This window comes from Hydra vulgaris, chromosome 11, assembly GCF_038396675.1.
Source record: "Hydra vulgaris chromosome 11, alternate assembly HydraT2T_AEP".
NCBI classification, from domain to species: Eukaryota; Metazoa; Cnidaria; class Hydrozoa; order Anthoathecata; family Hydridae; genus Hydra; species Hydra vulgaris.
In genome coordinates, this window is record NC_088930.1 from 29,864,523 (window position 1) to 29,877,500 (window position 12,978).

A 12,978-nucleotide genomic window follows, 5' to 3' on the forward strand; every position below is an offset into this window, starting at 1 on the left:
CATAAAATCAGGCTTGAATCCTCTGACCATTCTTTTGTGCTTCCGTTTAACATCTCTTTATTGAATCATCTTTCTCTTTATTCTTTATCGTTCTCTTTATTCTTTATCGTTCTCCTTCTCAAGACTACACTCTTTTTGTTATGTTATGTTACCTTAAATGACTTGGCTTTAGCACCACTGACCGCTAATGCAATAAATGTTAGCACTAATGCTAATAATTCTTGTATTTTTTAATCTCTTTGTCAGATAGTTAACTTTTTGACTCGTTGTCCAGACAAACCTTACCTTCAGACAATCACTTACCTTTACTCCATGATTGATGTTTTGTCTCTGACCATAGCTTGTGTTCAGTTTTTCCTTGTTCTTTAGGCTATTCAGACCATGATCTCTATAAATCTTTTATCTTGTACTTCTTCTTTAGACTCTATCATCACACTACTTACTACTATCATAAAGCTACAATTCTTTTTGTGATTTTCTTTATGGTAGTCCTTGGGCAGATGTCTTTTGTTTCTCTGCTGATAGTTGTGCATCCTACCTCATCTCCTGAATCTCAGGGCGGGTATGAAAGCTTTTATTCCTTTTAACGGTTTTAAGTCAAGCTTCATTTACCCCATGGTTTTCAGCATCTTGTGCATCTGCTGTTTCTAATTGTAATTTTCTTCAAATTTTTCACAAGAACAGTTCTCTTGAAAACAAACCTCTTTATACTATTACAAGAAATCAATGTTAAAAGGTGCTACCTGGCGCTCCATTATTCTGAGTTTATCGTATTATCTTAGAAGTTAGGTTCTAGAGACTTTCAGAAAATCAGCAGTGTCATTAACAAAGGTCAAACATTCCATCTCTAATACATTGGTTTAATCTTATCCCAAGGATAAGAAATAACTATTTGCAAGAACTTTTTTTCTTATTCAACTGTTAAATCTTTCTTTCTGTCATTCCAGAGAAACAGCTTAATCCATTGTTAGACATCTAAATCACTTCAGCTATTGTTGTTAAAGTTATTTCTTACACAAACTCATCTTGTTAAACTCCACTTGTGGCGCAGACGATATATCTATAAACTATCTATAGACAAATACAACATGTAGTTTAAAGATTAATTAATCTTAATATAATTAAGAAGCACAACATGTAATTAAGAAGTTGTAAAATGTAATTGAGAAACCCAACATGTAGTTAAAAAATCGTAAAATGTAATTGAGATTTTGTTTTTCCTGCCTGTTAGAAAATAACATCTTTGGTTCCAGTTTTTAAAAACTCTGAAAAAAATTCTGACTCCTCTAACTGTCATCAAATAGCTATTATTTACAATGTATTATATTTATATTATTAGCAAAGCTTTTGAGTCTTTAGTTAAACAATTTCTAAAATCTCATCTTGAGTTTAATAACATAAGTCCAACAAGCAGTTTACTCTCAATTTACAGTTTTGATCCTCTTGTTCTACAGCTAACTTGTTAACTGAAAAATTTTATTGTGCATTAAGGTTGCAGCAAGATTAGGTGTTCTCAGATTGTCACTCACTTCTGACCTTTAATGGAAATCTTAAATGAAAAAAATATAAAATTATTTGCAAAGTTAGCATCTACTAGAGTTGTCTCTCTTTATCGTGCTTGCCATTTCTTTTCTTGCCATCAACTTATAATAGCTCTAAAAGCAAAGTGTGTAGTCTTGCCTGCAGTATCTGGCTAAATTCAGTGAAGGTAAATAGCATTTCTGATGCTTTCACTAGCAATCCAGATTTACTTAAGACAAGTTAGCTTATTGTAGAATCCCTTATCTTACAAAACCAATTTAAGACCAAATTGAAGAAAACTGCTTTGAGTCTGTTGTTTGTGCTATTGAAAAGCAATAACCACATCAGACACGATTATCTTACTCCTGATTCAATTATTACCTCTACAAATCTCTTTACCCCTTTACTGTTGAATGCTGTTGTCATATTTCATCTGGTTCTTCTAATGATGCCCTTTCTCCTCTAGACAAGATCCAAAGGCATATTGTAGATGTTGTTGGGCCTCTGTCTACCAAGATTGAGCCATTATCCTTTTACCATAAGGTTGCTTCTCTTTCTTTTTTCAACAAATCTCAAGTTCCATCAACCAAAACTCATTTTTGCTTGACTCATCATTCAGCAAAGTTGTATCCTTTTACTGTAACTGTCACTTTATGCTCCAAAAAATTTCATTCATCTAGTTTCATTTTTCTCATATTAATGCTATGGAACTCTCTCTCATCTTAATGTTCTCCTGACTCATAACTTACAGTTTTTTTAGTCTTTTGTCAACAGTTTTCTTGCTCTTTAACAATACTTTTTGTTTTCTGGTAATTCTTTGCTTATAGTGGTTGCTTTCAGCCTTGTTATTAGTTTAAAAAAATAAATATATACATATTTGTTAAAAAAATATATAAATATATACATATATTGAAGTACTTTATTGATGCTTTATTGAATTTTGTGTAGGAATTGAGAAAGTTGAAATCTTACCTTAGCAATCAGTTTTCTGAGCAAATTTATAATGGTAATATCCTTTTTTTGTTTAAGACTGTTGAACAGTAGTATATTTTAGTTGATTTTTCTATAAGTTTTTTCTTTAAAAAAACTGAAGCTTGATTATTAACAGTGCTTGAAATTAAGGATGTACTAAAAATTCAGGCTTCGGTTGAAGCTTGGGGTAATGTTTGCTGAATCATCAGCTGCAGCAAATTAGTTTTTGGTAATTAAAATTACTTAGGCTTGTTTTTCAATATTTGTAGAAATAATGTAAAATAGTTGTAAATTTTGTTGTACGGCAACTTTTGCAGAAACCTGGGAACCAATTTGTTTCTATTTCAACAACAATTGCTTTGTAACTTGTAAATTGTAAATTCATTATATAACCAACGTTAAGTTGCATAACTTACACTAGTTTCCATTGTAAAACAAATTTGTTGTGCAACTGTTGAATGGCTCACAACAATTAAAAACAGCAAGTTTAAGCAATTGTTTATTAAATAGTTAGCCTTAGTCTTAATAGTTTAAAGAGATTAAATGCAATATTATTATTCAGCGTAGAAAACAAAGAGCAAGAACAAATAAACGGCAAGAATTTATTTTTTGACCTCAAAAAATGGATTCTTGCTGATCAAGGTTGACCAGTAAAAAAAATTAATATTGAAAATAAGGTTTTTTAAAATATGTGGTTATTAAAATACTTGTAATGATAAACTTGTATTGATAACCCTGATGCACCCTTTCACTGAGGGCATCCACGATGGAGCAATTTTCAAGATCCAATTAGTTTTAGCATCAACACCACTCACTTACTAACCATCTACATGAGTAATATGTTTAATAGGTTTATAACATATCTAATTTTTTTTTGCTTTGTTTAACTTTAAATTCACTTGACTGAGGGTCTTTTTTATATCTGTAATTTGAAGCTAAAAGAAACAGGCTTTTAGCTGAGCATGGAGAACAAATTCCATTTTAAAATTATAATTTCATTGAATAATTCTTATTTAATTAGTAATAGACTAATATCTTTTATTACTATTATTAAATTCACTAATTTGTACTAAGTAATTTTACTATACTTTAAAATTCAAATTAATGTATAGTTTATAATTTTATAGTTTTTTAGGTTTGATTAAATTCATGCGATGAAGGGAATCAAGTTCCAGAATCCATACATTTATTTATTTACTAATTAGTAATTACTAAACACTATTAATTAGCAAAGGGTTTTGTATTTTATTTAAAGTTAAAAATCTAATTTCAAACTTTAGTGGTGAGTGCCCAAATGTTAAGTTCAATGGATTCAAAGTTCAAATTAGAATATTCAATATATAAATATAAGTTATAAGAAATGCATAAAGAAATGTCAAAGTGTAGTTAAAATAGTTAAGTGTAATTAATTAATTGTTAATGGGCATCTTTTTAGGACCAAATGCGGGCTGGGTAGGAATATTGTTTGTTAAAAATTAGTAATATAGTTAGATAGTTATACGCAAGATAGCAGACTTTAGCTGCATAAATATAAAAGCTTTTGCTTCGGCAAATTAGCTTTAGCAGAAGCTTCAGCTTTTAGGCTTTGGTACATTAGAACTCAAAATAAGGCTGATCAATTATTGGCTAGTTTTATAAAAAATTATATTTTGATCTCACAGAATTAATTATGGCTGATTAAGTTAGTAGACTGACACAAATTGAAAGTCAAACTTGTAATATAAATAATGTAACATTATTTATAAATAATGTAAATTTTAAATTAATTTTAAATAATAAAATGATTTATGTTTAAATGTGTGTATGTTTAAAGATGTTTAGATATGTTTAAAGATGTAGTAAATGTTGAATTAATTTTAAATAATAAAATGATTTTAAATAATAAATAAAATTTGTTTTACCAAAGAGATAGAGAAAACCAGAAGAAAATGACCAATAAAATTATAAACTTAGATAATCTTGTCATGAAAACTCTTTGCCTTCTATTTAATCAGACTATCAAAACCACATGCTTCCAGTTTTTGGCAAATTAATTATATGTGATTATAGCAAAATCTAACATCATTAAAATATTGGCAATTAAATTATGAATTAGATAATTAGACTTATTTAAAACTAACCCATGTTGTAAGCAGTGTTTGCTATAAAGTCTATAAAGTTCTACAAAGTTTTCAACAAAATTGAAGTTAATGAAACTGGGCAATAATTTCTTAGAACAGTTTTTAAACAGTTATACTTGATCTTAATTGATTATTTACTAAAGATGTTAAAAGAAAAAGACATCAGTTTTTGAGCTGATAATGTTCAGAAGTTTGGAACTTCAAATGATGTTGTTTGGAACTTTAAGTGATGTTGTTTTTAATCAAATAGGAGCTAAATTCTTTATATTAAAATAGACTATGCACTGGAATGAATTGAATACATGCTACATAATTACATTGTACATTTTGTGATTTTTGTTTCAAGTAGATATTGCTAGATAGAAATTGTGAAATTTGTTTCATATAATTAATGATTAAAAAAGAAGACATTTATGTTACCAAGAACAAATGTTGGATCAATAATGCAAATGCTTTTAACTAAGTCTGATCAATTCAAAAATAGAAAAAAGATTGCTCAATTTTAAAACCAGCATTACTAACAAAACACTACCTCAATGCAAAGAGCTAAAGCAATGCTTTAGCGTTGCTTTAGCTCTTTAAATGATTTTTCAACAAAATATAGACCACTACCTCACAAGAAAATATAGACCACTACCTCACACCCTTTCCACATCATTTCTGTTTTCTTTTTTTTTTAGGCTGTAGCCATCTACATTTACAAATGTGATGTTTTTAAACCATGTTTTAACAACAGCTATGGTATATGTCAGTACATGCCTACCTACACCTCCAACTACCTTAGATTTATAGAGTCGATTTTCTTAAGAAGCAGTTATAAATGCATAATGCTTCAACATTTTAACTTTTTTCAATTCAACAATTTAAGAATCTGCTTTTATTTGGTAGCTAAAGTGGTGTTGTTAAATTAGTACTTATAATTTAGTTTTAACTTTAGCAAGCTTGTTTTTACTCTGCCCTATTAAAAGCAAGGTCTTTTACAATTTGTTTTGATTCTTTTTTTTAAATCCTAATACTTCTTTATGTTTCTGTTAAATCTGGACTGGTGTATATTGATTTGTATCCTTTTTTCTCTCTCAATTCATTGTTGCTTAGTTCAATTAATGTAGGGTTGGATTTAGTTGTATCTTTTGATTTTAGTCATTTTGCATACACTAGTGCTTTTAGCAATTTTGTTAAAAATTTCTTTGCTTTTTTCCTATTGACTGTTTTTCTATCTCTCAGATTTTTCCTTTGTGTATCCAGGTATGTCATAAATAGATCTTTATTTTTCTTATTAATATCATTATAATCTCATAGCGCAGATGTATTTTTAATAAATTGTTTCCAGTTTAGGATGTTGAATGCTGGATCTTCTTGACTCAATGCATGGGTTTTGCTTGTGTTTCTGTTTTTGTGACTAGACAACTTATTCTATTATCTCCTAATGAGGGTACAGCTCTAAAACTCAGTTTTATGGTTCTGAGGCCGCCTGGTAGTCAGGTTTCCTGAATTCTGTAGTAGCTCTCAGAGAGGCTGATTCCATCAACAGCTGAAAAATATCAGAGTATTAACAGTGCCATGTTGCGCATGTATGGTATCCCTGTTCATACTTTTAGTGTGGATTATCGCGACCACATTTGGAGCCCTTTGTTACAGCTTAAGGCTTATTAATAGTAATGAGGCAATTGCTTGGGCTATTAAATAGTATACTGAGTACTATCTATGCTTTGAGTAAAGTTTTTTAACAAATTTAAAAATGAATAAAGTACCAAAAACTATAAAACACAAAAAACCATTGTCATCACCAAGTTCTCTAAATTTATTATTCACTAATATTCATGGTCTTCGAAGTAACTTTACTTCTGTTGAGTCTTATCTCTTGCAAAGTTTACCAGACCTACTTGCTCTTTGTGAGACTAATTTGAGTTCAGCTGTCTCATCTTGTGATTTTAATGTTGATGGTTATCAACACTAAGATCACAACTTGACTTCAATGCTCATCATACCGAATAGCTTGGCTCTAGTGTCAGTGACTCTGCAGGCATCTTTTGTCTTTCTCAATCTCTAACTAAATAGTCAACTTTCCAACTCGTTTTCAAGACAACCCGAATCATTTACCTTTCTTTTCATTACTTTTCTCCGTGGTTTTCCTCACATTGTGCTGCTGCAATTTCCAGCCCGCTCTTCTCAGGTCATGAAATCTTTATTTCGTATTTCATCACAAATATTATTAATTTACATTAAGGATCTTCCAGATATTCTCACATCTAAAGTGGCGTTACTCGCTGATGACACTACCATTTATTCTTGTCATGATAAGAAGCCAACACTATCTGATTGCTTGGAGGGGGCATTTAAGCTTGAAAAGGATCTCACTACAGCATGGGGCTCACAGTGGCTGGTGAACTTTAATTCAGATAAAACTCAATTTTTTTCAGCCAATCGTTATTGCAACAATCTAAATCTTCCAATAATGATTGGTGATGTAATTGGTGAGTCATCTACCCTCCATCTTCTAGAATTAACTCTTACTTTCAATCTATCTTGGAAACAGTATATATCAAATCCATTGCAAAATTAGCATCTACTAAGGTTGCATCTCTTTATCGAGCTTGACACTTTCTTACTCTGGATTCTATTCTTTATCTCTATAAATCTCAAATCCGTCCTTGTATGGAATACTGTGGCTATATCTGACGCAGATCTTCTAACGATGCTATTTCTTTTTTAGACTAGGTGCAAAAATGCATTGTAAACATAGTTGAACCTGCTCTTGCAGCCAACCTCCAACCATTATCCCATCATCGTAATGTTGCTTCTCTTTCTCTTGTCTTCAAATACTATAATGGGCACTGCTCTAAAGGGTTAGCATCTCTTGTGCCATCTACTAAAATTCATTCCCAAGTTACTCATCATTCAATTAAGTCTCATCTTTTTTCTGTGACTCCAAAAACTCTTATTCGTCTAGTTTTTTTCCTTGAACATCAGTTCTTTGGAATTTGCTTTCTCCATCTTGCTTTCCTGATTCATATAATTTGCAATCTTTCAAGTTGTTATATTTTTTTAGGAGAAATTTATGTTCACGACTGCATTTAGAAATCAACTCCGATTTTTTGTTTAATAATCATTCTTGGTTCGCATGTGTAATTATTTCAAATTTTTCTTGTTGGCATAGTATGCATTTGATGGAAATAGTATTATATTCAAGTGCTGCTTTAAGGATGGATATATATATATATATATATATATATATATATATATATATATATATATATATATGCCTTGCATCTTCGAGGCATAGATTCGATCAGGTGATCAATGAAACTTTGTGGAATCACTGCCCAGGCTTTTTGGATTTGTTCAAACAGTTGATCCTTATTACGAACACCTTCACGAATTATTCTGCGGTTGACGATCTCCCACAGGTTCTCGATAGGGTTGAGATCCGGAGATTGAGGCGGCCAATCCATTACCGATAGGTGGTTGTCTTGAAAGCACTGCTTGACTACTTTTGCAGTGTGTTTTGAATCGTTGTCTTGCTGAAAAATCCATTTTATTGGCATATTCCATTCAGCATGAGGTAACATAACATCTTTCAGGATATTTTTATACATGAAACAGTCCATTATTCCATCGTTTCGATGTATTGGACCTAGACCGTTAGCAGAAAAACACCCCCAGACCATTACATTGCCTCCGCCATGCTTCACGGTCTTATGGCAGTAATGTAAATCAAGGCGTTTTCCGGCTGGTCGACATACACGGCAAATGCCATCGCTCCCAATGATGTTGAACTTCGATTCATCACTGAACAGGACAGTTCGCCATTTCTGCACATTCCAGTCAATATGAGATGTAGCAAAGAGGAGTCTTTTCCTCTGGTTTTTTAGTGAAATCAGCGGTTTCTTTGCAGGGCGTCGAGAAAACAATCTGGCTTCAACAGCACGTCGTCTGATTGTTTGGTCCAATACAGGCAGCTCTAATTGCTTTTGTATCTCGAATGATGATATCCAGGGATCCTTCTTGACGGATCTGACAATCATAGAATCCTCTCTAGAAGTGGTGGAACGCGGTCTTCCACCTTTGTTATCTGCTGCCAACTTACCCGGAGAACGATATTTGGAACATAGTCTTGATACGGTCCATTTTTTTACGCGATATTTATCGCAAATACTTTTTTTTTGACATTCCACTTACGTAATCGCCAATAATTTTCTTTCTTAGTTCCAATCCAAGACTGTCGGGAGCCGTTTATGCACTTGAAGTCATAAAAATAATAAAAATAAATAATCACGTATCTCAAGGCTTACCGTGTTACATTTACCTTGTTATGATACAATAATGCTCTGTGGAACACAGCGTCTTGGTTGGATGTGGACTGTATTGATGTAATGAAACACTTGTTGTATTTCACTTCTTGTATTGATGTTTTTTGATAAAACACTTTGATAAAACTCACTTCGATAAACTGTCTTGATAATACTGACTAATTGACTTCCATATACTGACTGAATTGCATGTCGATTTACATGTCTCTTATATAGTAAAATGAACCTGTGTGAACCTGTTCTGGAAGATTCTAGATGCTTCTTTTCGATGCTTCTTTTCTATGCTTCTGGATGCGTCTGGATGCTTCTGAATGTTTCTGGATACTTCTGGATGCTACTGGATGCTTCCAGATGCTTTTTCTGGAAACTTCTGGAAGCCTATGCATGCTTCTGGATACTTCCTTTAATTATTGAAATACTTCGGTGACGTTGACACGGACCAGACTTAAGAAAATGAAACAAACCAAAAAAGTTGTATCATAATGAACAATTAAATAGACTATAAAAATTGAGTATATAAATGATAGGTTTTTTAAAAAATTAACATAACCATATTATATAAGTAATTATATATTTTTATTTTGTATTTTTGTAGAAAAGTGCAAGTGGGTAATTGACCATAATTAGATTAATTTTTTTATTATTATTATTTAGAAAATGAAAATTATTTTATCTTAGGTTTATGGTTTAGTCCTGAATGTGATTTTACTAGGTAAGTTATGTTTAATTGAGATTTTTGTAAAATTTTTAGTTTTATCACCACTTAATTAATTTGATTCATCACCTTTGTACTACAAGGATGTTTCGCGCAATGTAAAAATGGGCATTACGTCACAAGTTTATCAAAATAAATAACTATTTTTGCATCAAAATTTTAAAAATTCACTAACTTTAAAATAATAACTTTTTTTTCTATAAACACTTTTATCTCTAAATAAAAAAATTATAAAAGATCTACCTTTCTTAAGGTTGCGAATACCGGACCAAAAATGAAATACTGGTATTTCGGTATTGAAAATTTATAATCCCCGGATTCCGGTATTAAACCGGTATTATTATATTTCCTTTAATAATACAAATGAATGAATAATATAATTAAAAAATGGTTTGGCAATTAAAAAATGCTATATTAACTTATTTAAAGAATAAAAAAAAGAAAAACAAAATTCAGTAAAATGTTAGTTTTATTAATCATAAGAATAGTTTTATTAATCATAATCAATAGTTTTATTAATCATAAGAAAAGAAAGAAAACATAAATTTTTAAGATTCTACTTTTTCTGCAGTTGGTTGTTGATATAAGATCTCAGAAAACATAGATTGTTAATTTCTTTTTTTATTGAGCGTGTGAGATCTTTTTTATTTCGGTCAATTCCACTCTTAGGTAATCTGGTGCATTTTTTGATATTGCTATCTCCAACTTTTTTTTTAAAGTCAGAGAAATTTCATTTCTTTGATCAATTTCATCATCATCGACATTGAATATTATATTTGTGTCTATTATATTGTTGGCTGAAGTAGATGTTGTTGCTAAAGGTGCAGCTTCATAATGCAAGTTGGCTACACCCAGACGTTGTATCTGTGAAACGATAACTTTTGCGATTGCAGCTTTGGTAATGATTGGAAATAATTCATAATCTCTATCGGTTTCATCATCGCTCGGATTTTCATTGAAGTCTGCATCGTGTAAATATTGCAAAACGCTTGAAATTTCTGTTCGTCTTTCAAGAATATGTACTTTTAAAGCTGCTTTCAAATTATAACTTAATGAACATGGATGACCAGTTATTGATTACATCATAAATTGAATAGCAGCATCTGCAGATAATAAAGTTGCATCTTGTCAGCAGATTGCTTCAACTGTAAGCTCGATAGGAAGTAAAACTGAAAGGATATTTAACAACATTTTAAACTCTGCATCTGAAAAAAAAATAGGTGATTTTAAATCTATTAGACTCTTTTTGATGCAACTTTTTAATTTGACAAAACGTTCTATCATAGACACCAAACTATTCCATCGTGTTTTTGAGTCTAAAACCAGAGACAATTCTTTACCGAACTCTTCTTTTACATATTTTTGTAGGACTTTGTCATTTTTTGTAGGCGAAGAACGAAATATTTTGACCACTTTTCAAACCTTTTGAATTAATGGTAACGTTTGCTGATGTACCAGAAAAGAAGAATTATCATCATCGTTTTCAGTGGAGATTATGAGTAAACCATTTTCATTTTCATAATCTTCATCAATTAATTCCTCGTCATCTGTGGAATTCTGCTCTTTTTCAAATCTGGGTGTAGGAACTGATGTAATGTTGGCATCTTTTTCATTGTACAGACTATCCTCATTATTAGGTTTTTTATAGAGTACGCCGATAACAGCCAACTGAATTCCATGCACTAAACATAGCTGCTGATGTGCTTCGATTAACCTGCCTACCTTTGTCATAACTACAGCGCCATCAGTGGTAATACATACAATATTCTTGATCGAAAGCTTAAAATCACTTAACCTATCGTTGACAAGCTCAACACATTTTTCTGCGGGAATTTTTCCAAAAGCACGAATTAATCCTAGATTCCAAAACTCTTTGTCAGAGTGGACAATAATAATTATGTAACGTCTATTTCTTATTGATGTCCATTCATCGAAAGTTAGAGAAAATCTGTTTCCATTAGCAATTCTGCTCGATGATTCTTTAATTACTTCGTCTCGTATATTTTTACTGTAATTCAATACCATTTTGTGAATTGTTTTGTGATCCTTTGGTATGATAGAAAAGCCTCTGTCTGTTAAGCCTTTTCTGATATTATATGATGTACAAAAAATGTTGAATGATAAACCATCACGCGCATTTATCCTAGCTAAAACAGCTGGCAATGAATCATCCATTTTATCACTTTTAAAAAAGTTGTTTATAGTTATTGAAGGTTTTGATGTCTGCAAAAATTCTGAAGAATCTAAAACAGTGGGGCTACCTACATACTTCTTTTTAACAAATTGACTTTATGAATTGTTTTTAAAAGGGTATGAAGACCGCTTGTAGAACCTCCATGTGTTTTTACTATTATCTTACACAATTTGCTGCAACAATCCTCCATGAATTACCTACATCAAATCTCAACTTCTTTTCAAAACAAGTTTTCATTTGTGCTAACATTGCTGCTGCAAATAATTTAGTATATTTTGAACTGGCAATTTTGAAACGCTTCCAATTTCACTTGTAAGCTATGCCAATGTGGAAACACATGACCATAATAAATATTATCTCCAAGTATCCAATGTTGTAGCAGCAGGTTTTATTATCATGACATATTCTTGCAGGCTTTCTATTTCTTGCTTTTTAAATTTCTCAATGCATGACATATATCATTAAGTTTTTCACTTATTTCAAGTAATCGCTTGATAGCATCGTACTGAGAATTCCAACGTGTTGGCACGAGACAGAGTATTGCTTTGTCTGTAATATTTGACATAGCATCTGATGTTTTACTACTTTGTCGAGGTGCATTCCATATTGAAATCTTGCTAGACCTGCACTGTAGGTATGATTAAATTTACTGTCTGTATCATGTCTTCTTAGTATCATTAGTTGCCAATAGATTCAGTGAATGGCTGATACATGTTTCATGAGATGGCAAAGAAATACTCTCTGCTATAGACTCATCATCATCATTATGTTCTGGTGAAACTGAAAGAATGTCTCCAATATTAATTACATCAATTTCATCCTCATTAACTTCATCCTCTTCCATGTCTTCTTGCTCTTCAAAAGTATTAGGTGTGATTGTCACACTTACATTAGTTGCTGCTGCACTTGTAGTTGACTCTTCAAAAAATTCTCTAAATGCTTTTCCAAAATTTGACGCATTGTCAGTGACATTTGCTGATATTTTTTCTACGTTAAGATCATATCGACAATGAATTTGAGAAATCATTGCAGCAATTGTGTCATATGTGACTACCATAAAATCGACAGCAAGTAAGGGATACTGATGCTTGTGAAAGCAAACTAGATTTGTTTAGAGGCATTTCAATAAAGTGTGCAGTCATACCA

The 12,978-nt window shown here is 31.4% G+C and overlaps 1 protein-coding gene across 1 annotated transcript in view; it reads left to right on the forward strand.

Moving 5' to 3' along the window:
- LOC100199070 (argininosuccinate synthase) overlaps nucleotides 1-12,978 on the forward strand; it is an 83,149-nt gene that overhangs the window by 63,946 nt on the left and 6,225 nt on the right. Inside the window, exons 14-15 of the mRNA XM_065810712.1 lie at nucleotides 2,470-2,527; nucleotides 9,602-9,635. Of these exons, the coding sequence (XP_065666784.1) occupies nucleotides 2,470-2,527; nucleotides 9,602-9,635 (92 nt within the window). The remainder of the gene's footprint in view (nucleotides 1-2,469; nucleotides 2,528-9,601; nucleotides 9,636-12,978) is intronic.